This window comes from Pagrus pagrus (assembly GCF_965226575.1).
Source record: "Pagrus pagrus genome assembly, chromosome: 7".
Taxonomy (NCBI): Eukaryota; Metazoa; Chordata; class Actinopteri; order Spariformes; family Sparidae; genus Pagrus; species Pagrus pagrus.
This window is the reverse complement of record NC_140191.1, coordinates 18924452-18948495: the sequence shown is the minus strand read 5'-3', so window position 1 is coordinate 18948495 and position 24044 is coordinate 18924452. Positions and strand designations below refer to the sequence as shown.

The 24044-nt window shown below is 40.1% G+C and overlaps 1 protein-coding gene across 2 annotated transcripts in view; it reads right to left on the bottom strand.

Annotated features, from left to right (window-relative positions):
* Positions 1 to 6710: 6710 nt before the first annotated feature.
* The window catches only part of deptor (DEP domain containing MTOR-interacting protein), a 36432-nt gene continuing 19098 nt past the window's right edge, over positions 6711 to 24044 (bottom strand). For both annotated transcript variants that reach the window (XM_084358101.1, XM_084358100.1), the window contains exons 6-10: positions 21287 to 21469; positions 19221 to 19358; positions 16622 to 16692; positions 15882 to 15986; positions 6711 to 10965 (exon numbers count right to left, since the gene is read on the bottom strand). In XM_084358101.1, the coding sequence (XP_084214227.1) occupies positions 10843 to 10965; positions 15882 to 15986; positions 16622 to 16692; positions 19221 to 19358; positions 21287 to 21469 (620 nt within the window). In that variant the 3' untranslated portion in view covers positions 6711 to 10842. The remainder of the gene's footprint in view (positions 10966 to 15881; positions 15987 to 16621; positions 16693 to 19220; positions 19359 to 21286; positions 21470 to 24044) is intronic.

Sequence of the window (24044 nt, the reverse complement as noted above, 5' to 3'; positions counted from 1 at the left end):
GGCAAACATACTACTTTTTTTTTACATACATTTTTCATGCTCTTTCCCTGTCACACATAAACCCACTGACACACACACCCCACACACAAAACCCCCTGTCCTACATTTATAAGACGCAGAGACAACCCATGGCGAGGAGCTTAGCACTCTGCCACAGTGACAGACAGCCGAGATCACCGTGTCATTCACACATGCACAATGAGCCGCAGTTAAACCAGCAGAAGAAACATGGTTTGTTTGTCTTGTAAGCTCACACAAAAAGGGACCTGGTTAAGTTCAAATATAGTTGACACATTCGAGGGTGCACACACATGCACTCATACATGAGAACTAAGACACCTTGACACACACCTTATGTTGTAAATCTCAACCTTTTTTCTGCTACACAGACACACACACTCCTCTTGAGCTCTGTGTTAATAACAAGCAGCAGGTTAATATGAGGGCAGCAATGGACTGAAGTGACCGCAGCCTACTGATTAGTCCAACTAGTCACAGTTATTAGCCAGCGTGTCATCTGGTACCAGCCGTTCCCAAAGCACCGCTAACCTGATGGCTCCTAAGGGCATGATACATTATGTAACTTTTCATGGTGGGATGCATGGATGGAGGTGAGTTATTCAGGAAATACTGTAATTTATTTAAGAGCTGATGCAAGGCCACAGCCTGCACAGACTGTTGTCTAGAGCCATAGAGCCAGACTGTTTTTTGCATTTGCCATTTTTAGCCCTGCTACCAGCATGGTTCTAGGAATGATGATGTTGGTTTGTGGGTTAGTTGGTCAGTCCACCAGACTGAAATATCTCAAGGATGGATTATCATGAAATTTCGTGCAGCCTTTCATGGTCCCAAGGGGACGAATCCCAATGACTTTTCCTCCAGCGTCACCATGAGGTTGACATATGGAACAACATTTTCCAGCTTCTAACACGGCAGCTTGGTCATTGACCCTTAGCTTCAAACTATGATACTCTCCCCTCCACTCTAGCATCAGTTTTGCACTTGAAGGGCTACATGATCAAGTCAGAAATTATATGTTATATGCAATGAGGTTAGGTTAGGAAAAGATTATGCTTTGAGTTAAAATAACTGTTACTGACAGAAGTTTACCCACGTTGCTTAGGTAACTTTCATTATGTTATTTATTTAATTTATCTTACTGTTACATAACTTGAAGGTGCAATATGTGAGGATTGGCCACCTGTCAAATTCATACTCAAAACAAATAGGGAACAGCATACCACCAGAGTAACTACCAACTGCTGCTAACTGTAGCTGCCCTTAGCTAGTTAGCTCAGTTAGCCATGCAGCTAGTGGTTTGGGGACCAGGGGAATGTTAGTGTTAACACCTCTAGCACAGGAGCTTTGGACCAGAAAAGGCTGGAGGTAGTTAGTTAACAGTCTAACTTCAATAGATATTATCATTCATTCTGTTGATAATTTTATTATAACTTCTGGTGATTCTTTAGTGTTTCATGTAGCAAAATCTCAATATGTCCAGCACTTTGGTTTATGACCAATTCCCTCAAAAACCTACAGAAATGTGCCAACTGTAGTGCTATTTAGCAAATGTTAGCATGCTGATGTGGCATGTCCCTAAGTGTATCTTCTTCATGATGTAAGTGTGTTCATTGTTAAGTTAAATTTGGATTTTAAATTAGCATTTATTTATTTTTTGTTTAAATGTCTGTTCAACTTGAAAATTAGATGGTGCATCTCCGGGGATTTATCCTGAAATTACAGGGTAAATTCACTTAGTAATTAAAATGTAGTCATTATCCACTCACTCTGATGCCAATGGACAGTTGGATGAAGATAATTTTCATTTTGGGGTCCTGTAATTTCAAAACGATAAAATAACAACTTTGTCTACAGCCTCACAGAGCTGCAAGCAAGACTGTAAACTCTTGTTTTTCCAGTCTTGAAGACACTAACCATGAATATTACACCATGTGACCAACGTCCAACAAGCGATTGACAGCAAGTGTATCCTGCATCTATTGCATCGACTAATAAAGACACTTTTCACGGGAAAAACTAATTATTGGTTGTATTTTGGTAAAATGCTTAAAAACAAGTACTCACCATAAATTAGACTTCTCTTACTCATGACTGGCATCCTAATCAGCAATAACAGCAGTCTAATCCACGAAGATAAAATATGCATTTGTGATTTCCAGACCAATTAAGTTGGTACGATACGTTTTTGAAAAGGAAATACTGGTTGAGCAAAAGGTAACTTTCTGCCAGAGTAGTTAGCCAAATTGACAGAGCTGGCAGCCACAGTCCAAGAAGCATTTGGCAGGTGGCTAACATTTGTGCTTGCTGTGACTTGTCCTGAGCTCCTGGCCTGTGGGGAGGGAAGTGGAAGACAGGAGACAATTGACTTGAAAACACTGTAATCATGCCTCAGGGGCACTCAGTCCATCAACCTGAACGGCTCTGTTCTTTTCTTTTCTTTTCTTTTTTTTTTTCTTGATAATATTCAAAAAGCTCCACATTTCCTTCATGTGATAACACTGATAACCTTTATGTCATCAAACCTATTTAATCAAGTCAGGCACACTTATTGGCACTCTGTGTCAAGAAGCTAATTAAACTCAAAAGAATATTGTGTTTCAGTTAATCTTATTTCATTTCTCTGGTATTACAATATTTGCTCTGTCACAATGTAATGTATGCCATAATTAAACAAGGATACAAACAAATATGATAGTTGTCTGTTCAGTATCACCAACTCTGAGATAAATATGGTGTATTTGGACAGATTTTGATCCTCTGAGACATTTCCAAGTAATAACCTTCTGGTATTCTACAATTGTAGACCCCCTGTAAACTGGATAAATAATGGACAAAGGCTCCATGAAGTGTTCACTCCTAAAGCATAAATTGTACGAACAGTTTGTACTTTTTCACATCTTTGACAAAAAAAACTGGAACAAACATGAGTCTTGCAACATAAAATGTCAACACGGGAGATTTTTAAAAACACATATTTGAGAATTTTTTTGGCATTTGTCAAACTTAATAACAGGTTTGAACGGTTGATAACATTCACTTATTTAAATCTAGATCAGGCCAGAGAGCATTTCCATCACATTTAATCAAAATCAAGGAAACAGTGACGTGTTCAGAATAGAGTTCAGAATAGAAATGAGTGAGAAACTCTGTTTCTTTGTCCTCGTTTGACACTGAATGAAACCAAAAACCCACCTGCTTTCAGTATACCTCATATTTCTTCTTAACTCACCTATATTGGCTTCTATCACTGTCACGAGAGGATTTTTTATACGTGTATTAATTACTTGATCTTGGCTTGTACCGCCTGCTTTGGTGCTGCTTTAATTGGACCAACTGGGCTTTTCAGACTCTCAATATGATCTTATAATATATGCTATTTGGTGAATACTTTCATCCCAGGCTTCTCTGAGCTGCGTACATTTTTACTGTTTTGGCCCCAGCTGGATTTGGACCCTACAGTAACTTTGGCAGTGTGACTGTGATTCTGTATGCACCGAGCTACGTCACGCTGTATCAACACATCACTCTCTGAGGACCCATGAAAAGAACAAAACTCGCTAATAAAAATGCTCAACACCCCTTCAAAAACATCTTTATTGTTTGCAACACATTTGTTCTGACATAGTCAACTTTGATTAATTACAGTTTTTACAATCAGCACAAATTGTATTTAAAAGTACTGCCTGCTGCTTTGCACTAATCCTGTAGGTCCAAAGTGTTATCTTTTGATCTCGTCCTTAGGCAAAAATGTCCAGCAGCCTGTCACTCTGTGTGTGTGTGTGTGTGTGTGTGTGTGTGTGTGTGTGTGTGTGTGTGCAACAAAGTTTAATTTCCTGTGCGTATGTATCACTCAATATACTGAGCTGAAACACACACAGACAGATAGATGAATGGGATGGAAGCAACATGAAAGTCGCATGGATGCTGAGCTAATCAATGGAAGCATGAATGTAATAGGTGGAAGAAAGGTAGCGATGGTCTAATCTGATCAGGCCGATTCTAGTTAGTGTTGCTGTCAGTCTCTTCCTGGAGGATAAAAGAATGGAGACAAAAGAGAGAGAGGAAGAGAAGGAGAGCTGGACGCCTGTGAGCAAAGTGTCTTTCACGAGATGGCAAACCTGTGTGGTGCAGGTCAACATTCATTATTTTGTTCCAACTACCTCATTTTTTGTTGCAAAGTCAGACACGGAAATTCACCATGAATATTTTTTATCATAATGCCTCATAGGCTGTCTGTGCTGTGCAGGTAGTAATGTTATCAACACCAACATGAATAAATGATGAACTCAGTGACTGAACATAGATTGGTTGGGGATAAATGAAAGTCCTACACGAACAATGTTAATCTATCGATTGAAATGGAATTAATTGCTTACTATTTTGATTATCGATTTATTATTTCAGTAATTTGCTAGTTCCAGCTTCTTAATGCAAGGATCTGCTGCTTTTCTTTGTCATTATGTGATAGTCAAGCTCGGGGAGAAACAGAATATTACGCAATCAAGATACAAAAAAAAGTATCGATTCAGATAAAGTTACAGGGGAAAAAGATGTAATTAGATTACAGATACATTCAGTAAACAAGGTGATTACTGAAAAAAATGATTGAAATAAAGATAAACTAGTCTGTAACCATGCACATACACACATGACAGTCTCACACAACATCACTCTGGTCTGAAGTGAAACCTGAAGTTCTTATGAAATAAACACTTACTATGATTAAATCAATTTCATTTAAGTGATATTTCTTTTCTCTAGTCTTTATTTGCATATGTTTGGTATTGAAGTAATTCAAAAGTAATGTAAAGTAATCCAGTTACGGTACATTACTTTAATATTGTGCTACTTACTACTACTATTACTACTGCTGTTGGAGTGCAGATGTGTTTCACTCCTGATTGTATTGTTCTCTAAAATCTACTTTCTCCATTCTTAAATCCATAAAATTGTCCAAAGGAGACACCCCTGGTTGAGATATGAAGATGTTAAAATCAGACAGAAATAAAAATACATAGTACAGACTGTGTGCTACAGTATTGCAGCACCCCCTGCTGGTAGCTTCATGGTAGTGCATCTAAAATAAAGGAGAAAGGTGTGTCATATTTGACCAATCAATAGGCTGTGACAGTGTCTTTCACTGGAACAGGATTGAAGAACACTGGGCTATGTTTAATGTGGTTGATCAGTGACAACATGAAGACATTTTTCTCACTTCCATCATAATGTGTTAGGACAGCGGGTCTCAACCTTTTTGGCTTGTGGAAATGTCTACGTGACCCCTCACACAGATTATGGCTTTATTGTGGACAGGAGCTGCGAGTAGTACAGGACCAGATCAGGATTTTAACAGGCCTGAAGAGGTAAAAGCATACAATATTTCTTAAAAGGAAGAGAAAACATATTCCTGAATTAATAACAATTCTTTCTTATGTCTGGAGTCTGGTGATCTCCCAGATTGTGAGCCACTGCCTGAGGATATCAGCTGTACGACAGAGAGATCAGGAATGTCAGTTCAGATATAAACGTGGTGCACATTGTACTTTCAGCCAGCCTGAGACGAGAGGAAAACCAGACAAGGTGTTTGCTGATTAAACTACAGGTGACTGTAACCCTGTGATAAGAAGAAAGTATAACAGGAAAACTTTTTTTATCAGTCAAAGTTGAAGCTGACCTTTAATTTGACTGTGCCACATGACAAAGAACAAGATGAAGCTCTAATCTGTAACAGGGACAGGGACTGAAAATACTTTGACTCGCAGGTGAGACATATCAAGATGCTGATTAAACAGCAAAATGATTGCACAGGTGTGTTTCGGACAGTTGACAATTACAGGCCACACTATCGCACAATAACACAAGTTTTGAAGGAGCGAACACTTGGTAGGCTGGCAGCAGGAATGTCCACCAGAGCTGCTGCAAACAAACACAGGCGCATTTTATTGATGGCAATGTAAATGTACTGCAACTGTGACCCATTGGTGGACCATTCATCCTCCATCTCCTCCTCATGTTGCAGCATGACAATGCATGGCCCCATGTTGCAAGGACCTGTAGGCAATTTCTGGAAACTGAAAATATCCTGGTTCTTGCACGAATGACTGAATACCCACTAGAAGTGTAAGTCATTGAGCGTGTATAAGATGCTCCGGATCGACGAGTCATGCCATGGGCACCTGTGACCAAAAAGCCTTTACATGTGAAGTCTATAGTTCAATACATAATAATAAATGTCCTTTATCAAGATAAAACTGCACATTTCAGAGTGGCTTTTAATTGTGACCAAAAGTACACCTGTGCACTAATCATGCATGTTTAATCAGCATCTTGATACACTATATATTACTGTACAATAAAAGTCTTAAATCTTTTAATCTTAGTGTTGCATGAATGTGATGATAATGATATTCCTGCAAAATCAAAAAAAAAAAATGCTATCAGCCAACTTCATGTTCTACTTTGTTTAATGTGCTTTTTTGGCAAATAAATAAATAAGTCTGTAACCATAACTGTACAAAAGTGTACAGAAAACTGATAAACTAAACATCCACAAGGCCTAACATCTATACTGGAATATTCACACGATATCATCATGTCTATTATTAACACAATATCAATATTACATTATGTTATTGTCAATACCGATATATCAAGACATCCCTTTATTAAGTACAAGATGAAGCCACACATTCAGAGTATAATCCGTTTGTTTATTAAACACTTAATCAACTGTTTAATACATCAGTACATCAGAATGAGCTTTAGCTGCTTCGTCACAAACAGACTGTGGTACTGTGAGCTTATATTGTCGTCAAATCCCCAACATTCAATCTCTGATAGCGCAGAAAAGAAACGTTTGGGTCACTCATGAGGTGAACGTAAAGCAAAAAATCCCTTTAATTAAACGAGTGAACCATACAAAACAGCACGATGTAGAAGATGACGGTGAGATACATTCTGTCAGACCACTGCTTTTGAAACTGCTGTTGTGCTATTTAAGAGGTGGTGTCCTTAAAACACTGATTGTCAATAGAAGTGACGCATGACCGGAGATAACAGGGCTGGGAACAGAGCAACAGATTAGATGACCACCAACTGTGATTAGCAGCAAAATAAGTTCTTAAGGCAAATGCTTTCAGGCTTATTGTTGAACAGTCAGTGAACCCGTTTCGTGAGAAAAACTCCTTCAAGACACTTCTCCCTCACTTCTGCATATTTCTACTTCCCAAAACACTCAACTGTGACCATCATCAGTCTTTGTTCTCTTTCAAAACTGCTTTCAGACAAACATTTTCCATCTTTTAACAGAATCACAAAACCCACCAGCCAGATCACTTCCACGCACAGTTAAAGTAACAGATACAGGCTTAAAAACGGCAGGAGGTGAGTTTGAGTAGACCGATGAACACCCTTGATTTACTCATGTCTGCAGTTTGGGGTAAGAAGTGATGTTTGTCCTGTTACCTGCTTAATGGTTGTGTGGAAAAATCCAATAAAAAAAAAATCAGAAGTATCAACGAATACTGAAATCTCTGCGCCTACGCTCCCAAATATCTCGTCTCCAAACACGGCAAACCCTTCAGACAAGAACTTAACATGACCAGTATTAATACACTATATTTTATGGCATCACCCAACAACAAAAGTGAACAGTTTTGAGATCAGCAACTGAGAAAAATGTTAATAATGTTTATCAGAGTCAACTAGAGAACATCACTCTAAAATAATCTATAACGACTCCATAAACTTCTTATTTATACAACTGAGAACTTTTTGTTCTATTGATTTCTGCCGCAGAAACTGGAAACAAAGACTTATTTAAAGGCTCAAATCTACTTTACTTCTGAAATGATTCGTCGGATAACTCAGTCCTACACGTCGATGGACTGAAGAAGCGCTTTGGATTACAGGATAATGCTACATCGGCACAGATTGACAGGAATCATGCATTTCACTGCTTACAACATCAAAGCACACTGAGGAGAAAAAACAATGCGATGTAAGTCACTTCAGACACTTGGAGGAAGTTCACTGTAACATACTGTACAGTGTGTGTTCATTACGCTGTTTGGCAATAAAGATTTCCTGAATAAATGTTCACCTGGAATAGAAAAAGGTTCGGTTACTGCATCTGTATCATCTGGGCTAAACTAATACACATCCAATGAACCAGGCAGTGTTCTTCAGTCTAAAAACAAACAAGTGTTTACTCATGAGTCAACATGGATTACAGACATATACTGTAATACCATATGAGCATCGCTTATTCATGCTCTTCTATTTTTTATTATAAAGTTTTAAAAGTAATCTCATGCTAGTGTCTCAGCACATGATGGCAAAGTCTATAAACATACCGTTAACTCTGGTGTTAAATTGGAGGCAACTGATGTACAAAAGCATTTATCTGAACCTTGAGCCTGCTTCAGAGCAGCTGTAAGCGTTATTTTCTTATTAATTAAGTGTTAAATAACTCTATATTCCAACAGTAATCACTGTTATACAGTGTTTAGTCAGTGACCCATGTGTCTCCTCCTCCTGCTCATGCAGTAAAAGCAAATGTATTTTCTGGTATCCCTGCCCATTTTATCCAATCAGGACAGAGTACTCCATAAAGAGGCGGTCCTGTCTGCTCAGAGAGCAAGACCCTCCTGTTTTGGCGGACTGGCAAAGAGGGAAGCTGCCAATTCCAGCGCTCAAGGTAATGACTTATACTACCAAACAGGCAAAACGCTTGAAGAAAAGAAAGAGGCAAAGTGAGCTGCCTTGAAAAAAAAGAAAGGAGACGTGCAAAGTGTGAGAGAGGAGGGAGGGGATTGCCAACTGCAAAACGGAAGTTAGCTAAAACGACGACAGCGCTTACAGCGGCTTTACTGCAGCTAACAGCAAAAAAGAAGATATAAATAATTTGTGTAATTGTGTCTTTTGGCACCCACTCCAGCGCACTGGAGGTGAATTAGAGGTCCAGCGGGTAGGATTTAGTGGCTTCTGGCAATGACGCTGCAGATTGAACACCCTTCACTTCACCTTGCTGCTAAAAACACAAAAAAGCTGCAAAAGGCCTTCTCTAGAGTCCAGTTTGTCTGTTCTGAGCTACTGTAGAAACATGGCAGTGCGACCTGGCGGACTCTGCTCCCTCTGTGGGTATAATAGACTAATTCTAAGGTAACGAAAACAGAACGATCCTTAGTTTCAGGTGATTATAAACTAATGAAAACACAACATATATAACATTTCTGTGCATAAATCCCCCTAAATCCTACGCACTGGACCTTTACATTTTGTTTATGGTTCGGAATTGAAACACAGAATTTAACAATATTCAACAAGATCTGAGTCCGTCACACCATTTATATATACATATACTGTATACGTGAGTGTGTAAATGTACATATTCAAATTCTAAATTTTATTAATAAAGAAAGCTTTTGTCATCCAAGTGCTTCTGTCATTATAGCAGTCCTATACCCTTTAATATTTTTCAAACGTTAAAAGAATATATCGATGCCAATTTTGTATTTCAGGTCAACTGAATCCTGTGTGCGCAAGTCTCCAAATAAAATCTGGTTGGCATAATATGACTCCAATTACAATTATTTGGTGTTGTTACTCATATGGAACACACTTTTGTTTGTTTGTTTTTAGGCAATAAATGCAACACTCATTAGAAAAAAATGATATTTCTGAGCTGAGAACTCTGAGTTCTTAGACACAAATAATGACATCTCATGTCACTGTGGAAGTTTCTGGTCTGAATATCACGTCATGTTAAAAAAAACTAAACAAAAATATACTAATAGAGCTGAGGGGTAAGTAATAATTTCAAAAATGGTTGTTTATAAAGTCTCAAAGATGTTGTCAGTGCTGCAGTTTGTTTTCACAACAATGAGGCTTCAGCCGATAAACACCATTTTTCAAAGCAGGACTTCTTCAGTTTGTTTGTGCGTTAAGTCTTTCATAACTTCTATTTACATTGTGCCTGTAAATCTCACATACAGTTCATCACTGCATTTTTAATCATACTTAAACTAACTACTTTCTAGCAGCTACACATACATCTGGGCATCAATTTAGTTTTTAATTTTATTCGCAAGATGAGGCTAGAATCTTTTTCTATCTGACACGATGGCTCTCCAAGCAAGGAAAACCAATTAAACACCCTGAAACCAAAGACGTTTGATTTATGTAACTGTAGTATAAACGCTCCCTCGCTGTGTGTCGTCCCATCTCTCCCAGCAGAGGGCAGTGTTGGGCTGTCAGGAGCCTCCGTCCATTCTGGGAGACTAACTGGGGGAGAGGTCACTGAACCTGTCAACATGAAATATTCCTCCTCGTTTGTTACAGTTGCAGCTTTTGCTCGCTCGCCTCCCGCTTCTAATCTCAATCTCACATCGTCTGGCGTCCTTTAAACACTCATCATGTTCAGCAACAGATTCATGACAGTTCGAAACTCAAATAAAAACGCAAAGTCTGGGGCCTCTTCAGTAAGACTGAGAGTCTGTGTGGGCACATTGACACAGGTGGATCACCATCTCTAGGAGTGGCTTTTGCACTTTGCACCTCTAAATTCAAAGACAAAAAAAATCAAGTGCGACCTGTGTTTGTCTACAGGTTGAATCATTTACTTGAGTCGAATTCCCCTCATTTTTAAAAACACACTCCATCTCTCAGTCATACACCTTATCCAAACAACGCGGGAACAGAGACGACTGGAGGAGCGCTTCAAGTCGTCCACATTGCTCTGTCGCTGTAGCTTCGAGGTCAAATGCTAAACCTCCAAGACCTTCTACATAAAGAGGGATTCTGTCGTGGCTCATCTCAAACTTATGCCTCCTCCATCACCTCCATGACAATCGTCCTGGGTCCGGTTAGGATCAGGTTGCTGACGGCCCGGTAGTCCTGAGAGAGGACGTTTAGTCCGTTCACCGACACCACAAACTGACACACCTGAAGGAAAGACACAGAGAGACAGTTTGTCATTTTGGGAGACATGTTCGTTAGCTGTCTTGCTGAGAGCTTCAAGAGTAGATTATTACCACTTTCATGTCTGTACAGTAAATGTGTATTTGGACCCAGCAGATGATTTATTTAGGTTAGCAAGACTGGAACCAGAGGAAAACCAGCTAGCCCGGTTCTGCTCCACTATAACAAAATACGCCTTCAAGCACCTCTAAAGCTCACTACTAAACATGTCCTGTCTTGTTTTGTTTTAATCTGTACAAAAACTAAATTTGCCATAATACAGTGGCTGAGACTCCATCTTGAATCTTGCCTGGCAGGAGACGTTTTTTTGCTTACATGTCGTCCAGAGAATTATATTTTACTTGCCTGATATCAGACTGACCTGTCAACTCATTAAACTCCATTTCAATCTTCAGTCTGACATTCCCTCCACTTTACAGATTTCCATCAGGGAGCAGCATTTGTTTTTCCTTAACATATCACTAGAGATCACATATAAGCCTGAACCTAATTTTAGACGACTCTTGCCAACATTTTGCTAGATTTTTAAAAGTGGAGCTGAGCGGAGTAAAAACAATTTACCATGATGGGCGATAAGAGAGGAAATGCCGTGGGGGGGGGGGGGGGGGGGCTGTTTGGGGCCTAGCATGTCATCTTATCTGTTTGATCGAAAGCTTGACACTCAAAAGATGGTAAACTATGTCCAATCATAGTGCAGATAACAAAGCAAACATGATAAAAAAAAAAACCAGACCATTATTCAGTAAGACAACACAGGAATCGTCCTCAAAGCTCCAACAGTAGAGTCAGACCAGTACACACTGATAGTGTTGCCTGAAATAAATTACAGTAGGTACAACATGGCATCCATGCTCAAATCACTCCCCAGTCACGCATGGACCCCACCTCCCTTATCGTTGTTTTAACCGCTGCTCTGACAGAGATAAGGACTTGTTGCCTGAGCTGCCTTCTGCTCTTGTGACACGGTGCAGCAGTTTTCTGCTGTGGTCTAGTTTGGTTTTTGGCAAGCTATTACAGGCGCACGCTCACACAGTCACAGACACACAGGCAAACACACTCCCCTGCCAAAAGTTTCCCAAAAGCCCTGCAAGATGCATAAAACAATCCCGATGCATGTCAGCGAGAACAAAAGCACATAATCATTCGGATATTTATATTGCCTATAAATCAGGAAAGTACAGACGCAGGCTGCTGAGTGACGATGGAGGAAAAACTTTTGCAGATGTGTTTCAAGGGCTCCTGACTCAGGAAACATCTTACAGGGAGCAGCTATTGAAACCCTGCCTGTTCCTTACATAAACTGTCGTTACATGTAGTGAATACATGCATAGAGGTTGCTATTTTTGGTTAATTTTACAGGAAAAAATGGTTTTAAATCTCTTCTAACCTTCTTAACCGTTTCAGGAAAAAAGAGATGAAAATAGGACGAGAGAATACAGGGAAAGAGAGATTAAGAGTGATAGAGGAAAGGAAAAAAAAATCCCAGACTGTTAATCCTGCGCTGTGGAGGAATTTCAGACTCTCACTGTAATCACATCTAAACCTCTGCAGCCTATATCCCACTACTTGCAAAGTACTCTCCTTCATGCACTACTCTCTTTCTTTCCACATTTCCTTTCAACCTCTTCTACTCTCTTCCAACACCTCCCCCTCTTTTCTCTCCCACCGATGCTTCTCTCCTTTCAGGCTGTGGGGTTGTTAGTCTTGGCTGGGGCCCAGCTGGACTGAATGACTCCTTGCACTCAGAGGGTTAAAATCACTCTCGCACAGAGAAAAAGAAAAAAAAAAGACACAGAAACGGGCATAAAGAGAAGACGTAGAGAGAGAATAAACAACACATGTTACGAGGACATGTTGGGATATTCGACTTACATGCAGCGATAACAGAAACAGCTGTACGCAATGTAGAGAATATTCTACTCTTTCTAAAAACACTCACCACGCCACATTTGCATGTATGTCCCTTGAGGAATCAGAAAGCCGGCGAAACAATAACTGGTTAAATGAAACCACATACTGTCACTGGGTTCCCTGCCTGGTTTGGTGTTTTAAAGAAAAAGTCTGACATTTCTGGAAAATGTGCTTTCTTGCTAAGAAAGACATAAAAGATTGACACCACTCGCATGTCTGTCTGTTATGCAGAAAGTTATAGCAAGTAGACTTCTAGCTTAGCTTAGCATAAAGACTGCAAACAGAGGAAAGCAGCTAGCCTGCTTCTGTCCAGTGGTGAAACAAATTCTGCCTATCAGCATCTGTGGGCAGTCACTGTGGGTTTTTAATGATCTATGAATCCCTGCACAGTTTAATGTGCAGTCAAAACATACAACCACTATGGTCGCTTTCACTGAGTACAAACACAGAATCCAGATGCATTTTGCCAAATGACAGTTCCAATAATGTTTAAATGAAAAAAGGTGGCTGCGTCAACAACAATGTTGACCAACAGAGAAAAGCAGAATTACTGAGTGATTTGTTTATGAAACGTTTAGCAGGCGCTTTTGTCCGAAACCACAGATGGCTGGAAAGATGCAGACTTTATGATTGACCATTTCTGCTCCGAATTTCAGTTTTAAATCACAACACAGTCACAGTCGAAACAACAATAGCCACACAATATAAATGCTACACCACTACGATTAAATCAACTGCTCGACCGAAAGATATTTGATCAAAACGCCCAAAATCAAACCAATCGTCCAAGAGCCAGATTTACAATAAACCTGCAGATTAATCATCGAACATCAAACTGAACGTCAAAGGAAAGATGATCCGGCAGAAACTTTTTTTTAAATTATTTTGTTAGACAGCAACAACATGCAATACATGTGACAAAAGGTCGTCGTTGCAAAGGCCATGCTGCTCTGATCTGGCTCGATTCCAAAATGGCTTATAGCTCACTGATTAACACATTATATATGTTTTATCTAATTCTTACAGAAAACTAAATGAAAAAAACTACAAGTTGTGGTTTTACAGAGATTTATGTGCTGGACTGTTTCTCAGCCAGGAGGAGTGATTTCCTGGGGTCTGCTGGTTGCCTGGCAACCTCACAGTGAACACAAGACTCCAGGAGAGTTTCAGCAAGAAAGAGAAAAAGCTGATAAGAAGTATTTCACAACATGTCTAAGTTTTCCTTTAAGAGAGTCAGATAATTAGATATTGAATGCTTGTTTGAACTGGTCATAATGAGTCTTCAGCATAATTAATATACTCAAAACGGTTATTAAAAGGTATTAAAAATCCTGCATATAAATGATCTCACAGATAGTATAATAGTATTTGGAGATTACAGCCTGCTACAGTCCCTGATTCATCTCAACTTCAAATTTTCTAATCTTTAAATGTTCAAATTTAGGAGTTAAAATCTTTAAAATGGAGGTTAAGAGACTCTGACGATTATATATCCATGTGGTACAAACAATGTAACAGAACTTTCCTGTTCAGTACACTCACACATGGTGCGAGAACACACAGTACAGCACAGGATGCACAAATGGACAGTAAGTGGGACAAACACACATCCTGCTCCACCTGCTGCAGTACAGAAGTGCATTAGAAGAAGCTCTAGCAGCTACATAAGTGCCCGGATCCATTACGGTCAGGACGATGCTGATGTGTACGTCTGTGTGCGGTGGGAAAAAATACAAACGGACGGAGATGAGCGAGAAAAGAGAAGAGCCTCAGAATGTGTTTTACTACCTCCCTCCCTGAGGTCAACGGGAGTGAGTTTCTCTTTTGGCCTTCTGCCTGGACCGCAGTGCCAACACCTCACAGCACGGCATTCCCTCTCCTGGATCGTGTTACTGCTTAATTGCACATCGATAACGCTGCTCAGGTGAAGTGGAACAGGGCTTCTAGGAACTCCTCACAGATTAACTGCTGCACACTGCTGCACACTAGGAATTTACTCTACAGGGACGATACCGAGAGATAAATCTCTTATTTCTGACCAAATATTCTGGCTTTGGTTTGATTTATGCCCTCGGCTCATAAAAGTTGATGCTACCTTTCAGCCATAATAAAAAACTAATAAAAACTCAGAGGTGGAAATGACCAGATCTCGAGTAAGGACATAAACACACACACTTTATGAGGTCGCCTTTATAACGTGTGAACCATGACACGGGTTTCCATGGTGATAAAATATGACCGCTGACAGTAACCAGAGCAGAAGTGATATTATTTCCACTGACCGTTTCCTCTTTCAGTGTTCATACTGATGCTCCTCTACCTCTGCCTCCTTCCTCACCCTCTTCTTCACTCTTCAGCTCATGTGTCCTCTCTGAGTAACATCCTGTCCTTTACTTAGTCGGCATATTTTAGTTTAGCTGCCACTGTGAGGAAGAGGCAGAGCATTTTAATGCTCACTTTAGTCTCTAAATGATAACACGCTTAATAACTTCATGTTTCCTTCCTCTCCCGTATTTCTCCTCCAAATCTTGTGTTTCTCCATCCATCTGGCTCCCGCTACTTTTTTCCTCCTCTCTCCATGTTGCGGTTTAAGTCGCTGTGCTCTGCATTCCCAGGATTCCTTGCTGCCACTCTGCTTACATACCTTCATGCCAGCTGTGGCTGCAGAGCCACCATTACCCTGTTTTCCTTCCCTCAACACTCTTCCTGCTTTAACAACTACTCTCTCAGCTCCTGTCCTCACACATCCTCCTCATGCAGGCTGGAGTTACAGGAAGTGTCCCTCTACTCTACTCCTCTTCCTATTCCCTCCATATTGTTCTCTTTCATTCTTCTCCTGCACTTCAGTATAACAATATACATATGTAAGTGCAGATTCAAAGACAAAATAATAAACAGTGTTCAAACAACCACTGGCAGTGCACTTTCCTGTTGACGACTTGTTGTTATCTTGTTGTTGTTGCTCTTACCTTCATGCCAGCAGCGGCTGCAGGTCCACCAGGGTCCACTGCCTGAATGTGGCAGGGTTTACTGCCTCGCACCACAAAGCCCCAGCCGACAGCATCACCTACAATCTGAGGGACAAAAGAGACACATGTTGAAACAACATGGCATGTCGATGACTATGCTGACATGCATAGTAATATTTTACCATTCCTCTGAATAGGTTTTATTGATACAGGTCATGTAAAAAAAATATTTTGTTTGGATATTCTGAGTTTCAGGCTTTATTCTGATTGTATCATTTTCTGAGTAAGACAAATATTGAAATGATTCAGATTTTAGGAGCATTATTTGGACATGTACGCAATGTTTACAACACACCTGATTATTTTGTACATTCTAACAGTAGTTGCTGTTTTGAATGCACTCCGTTAGAATCTAACCTGAGCCAAAATTTGCATCTGTTAGAGATTTGTGGTTGCAGCTAGTGAGCGGACCTCGTGGTTAGATTCTCTCTATTTTATCTTATTCAGCTTTCAAGTGTGTCGATGTGGTGATCACGCTGATCTGAGACAAAGTGCAGTGAGCGAAACTTGTGTGTGTGTGTGTACGTGGATGTGTGTGCTTGTGCCTGAGGTACTTATGTATCTATAAGTGTGTGTGTGAGGGGGAATATGTGACTGTGAGCATGGGTGATGACATCCATGCTGAAATGGTCTTTGTTTGAGTGTTTTTTTGTATGTGTGTGTGTGTGTGTGTGTCCTACAGTGAATGTCTTCTTTAGAAAAGGTCCTCCTGGTGTCTGCAGCTCCTCTGGACTCACTTGTCTTTTCAGAACTGTTGAGAAATACACACAGAAAATGTTACTTACTACCATCATAATCAGGCACGATTATATACACACGGGTAACGCACACACGTGCACACTGAAACACACACAACACTGTTGCTTTAAATAGTGTGTATGTATGTGTAGAAAGAGTTAACGTCAGTCACATGCTAACAGGGCCTGGAGGCCCGCTGCTTCCTGAACCAGTACAGCTCCCCTTCCCCTACTCCAACTTCCCCTATCCATTACTCACTTCAATATGACTCCAACTGGCTTTAAATGGACTTTTGTGTCCCAAAAAATGATCTTAACTCCAGTTTAATTCACCCTATTATGGTACAAATGATGAAACGTGAGTTCTGGGAGGATGTAGCGGACTTGTCAGCAACCAGGAGCAGAAGATTAAACAATCCATTCACGCACATACAATCCCTTCACATGAACTGGTCATATTAATGAATGTGTGTTGAGATTGTGCACACGTTTCACAATGGAGTCTCATTAGTGTTTTCCAGGTTTTCAATCAATTTCACTGTGTGCTGCATTTCTGCCGCCCACACACCTATCTAACATCTTAACTTCTAATTAACTGCTTATTTCTTGCCATTCAGTCTGCTTCCTGTTCATTATTAATCCTTTAAAGTGAGGTGACTGTTAATTAAATCATAAATGATTACCTTCCTGATTGAGATATCACCAATTATTATGGTTTACAGGGATGAGTGTGATGCATTAATGAATGAAACTTTACATTAGGGGCTATAAAAGAGCAGTGACATTGGATAGGACAGTGTTTTTCTAAGTTAAATGAGGAATGATGAAAAACAGAACCAACCAATCATATGCACTGCTTTATAAATCTTAAACAAAAAGCAGCACTTTTGTATGTGTTTTGATACTAAACCAAGAAGAAAATGTAGGTAAAAGTATGCTGAATAAACCTTTAAGGGCTAAACAGACTCGAACTACAGTAACTTCTCCCACACAGACCTGAGAGCCGCCTGTTGGCCTGTGTGTACTGAACAGTGTGTGTGCTCTTGACTAATCACTCGTGGTCTGTGCTGGACTTCATTCTAATCTGATAAGCAAGAGGAGCTGAAGTGAGAGAGACCTTTTATCCTCTTGATCTGGACATTTCAATAATCTCTGTGTGGAAATCCTGATCTGATCTACAGGTCAACTCGTTTTTAAAACCTCATCTGCTGCGTCGACTTCCGATCAGAGACCAACATCCTTTATTTAAGCTGTCTGGCTTCATTAATACTGCCAGGAAATTACAACCTTTTTTGCACCATCTAATATGAGTGTTTCATATTTTTGGACTCCTTATCTTCCCACACCATTACCAAGTTTTATATGAGGCAGAGGGGAACTTTGTTTGTGTGTGTATGTGTGCCTTCCTTTTCCTGTTCATTGTGTATCGTGTGTGTGAGTGCTCATGTTGAAGGGGCTCCGCTGCTACAAAGAGACTCTGTCAAGGACTCAGCTTGGATTAGACACATCAAGGGAAACCTCACAGTAGTAAAGACACACAAAGCAAAATACACACACACACGCACACACACACACACGCACACGCACGCCTCAAAGGCTTCACTTCTTCATTCAAATCTTTACTCAGAAATTTAAGCAGTCCACCCCCAAACGTTACGCATGATCATCACTTTCTACAAGCAGCACGTATTTATCTTCCTCTGAAGATAAAACGAGTCCACTAAGCCCGTCTTTTCAACATTTCTTTTTAAGTCCACTAAAATAAAGAGAAGCAAATGTACATCTGTCTGAAAGAACACATTTAAGGTATAATCTTAATGTCAGGAGTGTGACGATTATCCAAATCCACATTTTGTGGAGAAAAGATTCTTTGAAGCATCAGATTTGAATGTAAGTGATACATTTGTAATTTCAGAGCTGTCCCTGAATGCACCGTGTAGAGCGGAGTCTGACAATTGTCAAGTTTGAGATGAGAAGGGAGTCTTTTAAAGAGAGGTGACGAGAAACAGCATAGTTTTCTGACATGTTAATGTGACTCATCTTAAAAGTGAAATCTATTTATGAACAGTGTTGGGTAGTGTTACTTTTGAAAGTGACTTGTTATGCTACAACATTACCTTCTGAGAAAAGTAACTCATTAGAGTACTTTTGTCTTACCAAAAATAAAAAACCGCTTTGCGATTCCCTGCACATGTTGCTGCTCATATTGATGCATGTCTTACTTATCATCTGGGATTTTCTGAACTAAGGAACAGGGAAATACTGTGAAGTTGTTACTGTAACAGATTACTCATTTGAAAACATGACATTGCAATGAATCGTTAGACTCCTACTAGATGTCACCCTGGAGCCATTAATCTGTTAACACATCTCCATCACCTCTACACCAATATATTCACAATCATTATAAGATTGGTACAGCCGATTGTACATAACCTAAGGATACAGAATGAAATATTTCTTTTTACACCTCTAGCATTTCTTGATAAGAGCTGCCCTTCACATACAAGACTCTGTGTACAGTATGCGTGTGTTGTCTCACCAGACTTGGGGTTGCAGAGGACAGGCGGGCTGCTGCTGAGCGTCGGACTGCTGCTGTAATAACCGCTGCTGCCACAGCTGCTGCTCATGCTGCTCCGCCGGACTCCGACTGCCACCTTTATCTCTTTGGTGGGACTCACTGAGACAGAGGGGGACAGAGAGAGGCGTTAGACTAAAGACAGATGAGAGAAAGTGAAGGAGCAGGAGGGAAAGGCTATACAGCTGGACGAGAATTAATTGGACAGTTAATTAGCTGCAGGTCAATTAACAGCATGAGAGGTACTCACCCTCACTGTGTTTACATCATTAATATTCAGAATCACGGCTCAGTCTGAAAACAAATGCCTCATACGATTAGTGTAAACTACCACATACTGTATGTTGGCAAAAAGCAGGTTCGACTTTAAATATCTGTCGAAAGAAAAATAGAATATCTATATGTTATTTATTACTTCCTGTTTCCTGATTTGTCCACCGGGACCACTCTCTCTCTCTCTCTCCATCACTGTTTCCTAATTACAAGCACTTTGTGCGAGGTGATGTTCGACGTTTTTAAGAGAAAAATCAATGTCTCCATTAGTCACATATAAAATCACTTTAGAGCTAGTCTAAATTATTCTAGATTACCATGAGGCATCTAAATTGCAGCCATTGTCCAATAATTTTACATTCACATATGTATTTTGTTGAAAGTGCCACAGAGAGCTAATATTTTATATTTTGCTAATGCCATAATGTAATGAGCAATAATATGATATAAACCAACTGAAGCTGAGCTGAAGCTGCAAATCTCCACATTTTATTCCCGTAAGGGCCACAGCTGCAAAAAAAAACAAAAATTCACCATCCAAAGTTAATTTTTTGACAGTGTGTATTGTGACAGCCCCAGACTGTGTGTCTGTATGCCTCTTTCACTGTGTGGAGCTGAGGAGCAACCAAGTTAACTGAGGAACACCTGGCCAGTGTTCCCAGCTACTCAAGCCTGCCTGCCCAGATGCCAGTGTTCAGCTCGCTTGTCTGTCAGTCAGCCAGATGTTTCATCCTGCACCATGCCTTGTTGTTTCTTTACTTAGGTACTTGGTGTACCTATTCACCTGCACACACCACTGAATAACTGACTTATCTACTTAAAAAAACTCAGAGTACATCTCCCTCATTTGTTGCAACCTGCCAGCCAGTCGTAGCAAGCTAGGGCCTCGTCAGTTTTGAAGTATTGTAGAGTTAAGTAAGGTCATTTCTCCATTTCTCTCAGTGAGTTATTTGTTATGGGGTTGTTTTGTGTTTTCTATTAAGTAATCCCGGTTTAATCGAGCGCTTTTGTATGCATAAGAGCCCATATCAATCCAGTTTAATAGGCTGCAAGCAGGGAGAGCCTTTATTAGGGAGATTATTGTATTATTATATTTGTATCTGATACTGTATTTGATAGTGAATGTATTTATGGATCCAGCCATCTGGCCATGAACTCACACAACCATCAAACTTTTCCTTCAAGCTCATCTCTTTGTTTTATCAAATAGGATTTGTTAAGATTCAAGTAATGAAAACGGATCATATTTTTTGTGATTATTAAAATGTCTGTAACATGTAGGTAATTACTTATTGTGGAATACATTTATCAAATTTGATTTTGACCGTGTTATGTCCGTGTTGCACCTTACATATTACATTGGGACATGTCAACCGGATGACATGATCAAACGACAGGACTCAGCATTTTTTTTACCATGTTCTTCTGCCCGGCAACACAAATACAGTACTTCTACTCTATTATCTTTATGAGGCAGACACCACCAAGGAGGAGTAATCTTGTGTGTCAACAGAAGATAATGCAAAGGGGGTTAATATGTCAATGTGCTTTTCTCCTAGACGACAGACGCCAATAATGAAGGCATACATTAAACCTTTGTAGTGTGGACAAAGAAACACACTGAAAATGTTCTGTCAGGTTTTAATTGAAGGACAGGAAGTCAATCACACACTGATTGCTATTAATTGCTGGCATACAACTGGACATGATCATTGTGCAGACAGGTACTTTGTGTGTGTGTGTGGAGCAGCTTCTACCTGAGAGGAAGCTGGTGTTGCCTCCATCCGAGTTCTGTTTGCGGAGACAGAAGGGGCTGTCGTGGCTCTCTGGGATGCTGCGGCCGCGCTCGTGGAGGAGTTCGATCAATCGCCGTCGCCGTCGGAAATTCATCCTGAACTGGTAGAGGAGGGGCCCGTCGACAAAGTGATGCTTGTTGGTGACTGGAAATGGAGAGAAAACATTTACTTCCCCATAAGCATGCTGGATATTCACATATATTTAACACTAATACCATCTCTTCTTCAGGGTAAGTCTTAGAAGATGGTGTGAGAGGTGTAAACCATGAGGAAATGGACTCATTATGATATTTCAGAGACAATCTTTCTCTGTTAGAGTTATTCATATACTGGCTGTGAGTCAGAATCAAATGCCAATGCAAAGTTATTTTAACAACTAAGAGAATATGTAGTCATTTTTTCCACTGACCAGCTTTGCTGTGAACCTCTCAAAATTCGTGTCTCTCACTAAAACCAAGCCGAGGTGAGCCTGAAACTCTGAACCTGAGCTGAGATCACCCGCGCTGAACAAACATAAACTGACCTCAGAGAGCGTCGACCTGAACCGCGTCAGCTGAGCCGATAAGAGCGACTGTACTGAGTCCATCTTTATTTAAATTTACCAGCTTGTCAACGTGAGAGGAAATCACATGCAGCAGTAAATTCACCGTCAGCGTTTAATGTCCTGCTTTTATTCAGTTTGTCGAGAATTGTTTCCTACTTTCAGACACATGATGAGACACACAGTAAACACTGCTCCAGTTTAGATAGGCTTCATCTGTCGAAATCCATCAACAATCTCTTTAAAATTAACTTTATAGACTATTTTTGATCTATTTGCCTCTTTTTTGGTTGCTGTGAAACTCCCTTTATGATCCTTGCAGTGCTAACTCTGTTGTTTTTCCATTTGTATCTACTCTACGTCTTTGTTTGTTCATGTCGTGGGAAAGAATTTCAAAATGATAGGCTACATGCATAAAAGCTATACAATTAATGTCATAAATCACAGTAAATGCACAGCAAGCCTGTACACCATCCAGCTCCATACACAGAGAAACCTGCTTTGAAACTGAAGCCCAGTTGCCTGCGACTGATAATGTAAGTTTAATAAGCAAGACTGCATTACTTTTATTCAAACTGGTTTAATTTTATCAGCTGGATCAGTGCTGTAATTTCATTTCTCAGCGATTCATCAGGCCCATTCATACAGGACAAGTGATCAAATTTAGACTAACACACTCTTCTCCAAAAAGAGCAGCGGTCCCTCTTATCCAACCTCCTTCACAAGCATTTTCTGACAGAGACCAACCATAGACCTCCCTCAAATCCAGAAGACTAAAAACACCATCATTTCCTTCTTCTCATGATATCTTGAAAAAGTGTTGTAATCATGAGATCATGTTTGTAGTCCACCAAACATTTTTGGAGCCTCACAGCAAATCATCAGTTCTCCTAAACAACTGAAGTAGGTGGGGACTGGGGGAAAAAACAACTGAAAAAACACAGAAAATTGCTTCACAGAGGTCGACCAGCAAAATCCAACTGAAGCCCTGAGATCCCAAACTGATTTGAAAAATATTTTTTTGCACCCTTTTTAAGCAGAAATATTCGCTGTAGCTTCTAAGCTAAAAGTGTTAGTGTGCACCCTGTCTGATGTGGGGGCATGAGCTTGACCGTGCGACAAAGCGTGCGAATAACATCTTTTCAAAACAATTTGGGCTCTTACTTTTATTGTGTCCTCATCTGCGACGCAGTTTAGCTGTGAAGCTCCAGAAATGTTTTAATGACTTCGAAACCGCGAACCTTCAACCGACTTTCCATCCGTATCAGGGTGAGCAGATCATGACTGGGTTTTAATTTCTGGGTGAACTGATCCTTTAACCGATATGCAGTAAAAAAGTATTTCTACTGTGTTGTTATTTACTCCTAGTTTATATCAGTACAACAAGAAACACACCCTGGTCTTGTGGTTAGTTTACATGTCTTTTTGTGGTTGAAAGGCCATTGTCAACCAAACAAATCCTTATATTACATGTGACAAAAGAAGAAAACACACTACAGAACAGCCTTCAGAGGAGTGTTTTACTCTCTGCTGCACATGAATAAACTGAACTGCTGTCAACCTGAAACTCTGTTCTTCAGGTTAAACTGATTCAGCAAGATTTCTGACAGACACAGTCTCACAAGATACAAGATTAATAAGCTTCATGTCGTGATACAGCAACTTTACAACCACTTACAGTATGTGATTTGTATTCTTAATTCATTTGTGTGCATTATCTGCAACACTTACTTTTGGGTCTGTTTTAAAGCTGCCTCTTTGTTTAGGATCCCTATTCTCAGCAGGTCAGATGTAACAGTGACTATATTGTCCCACAGTAAACAATGATGACCAGACTCAATGTGGATCCATCCAGACCGTCCTTCTATACATTACATGTCTGAGTGTGTGAGCATGACCTCTGCCCAGAGAGCAGGAATGCATATTCTCTCACTCTCTCCTTCTCTGCCTTGTTTCTAATGTTTCTAAGGGGAACTGAAGGCCTGCAAACACATTAAACTATATTCGTTTAAAACGCTCTGTCCACATATCATCCATGTAACACTAGTGCAGTTATTTCCACAGGGAGGACGACATTATGAAGTCTCTGCGAGTCCAGCAGGAAGCTGACACGGCTCTGCATTACATTAACTAAGTGAAGTGGTGGGGGTATTTTTATGATGTATTGTTCCTCAGGGT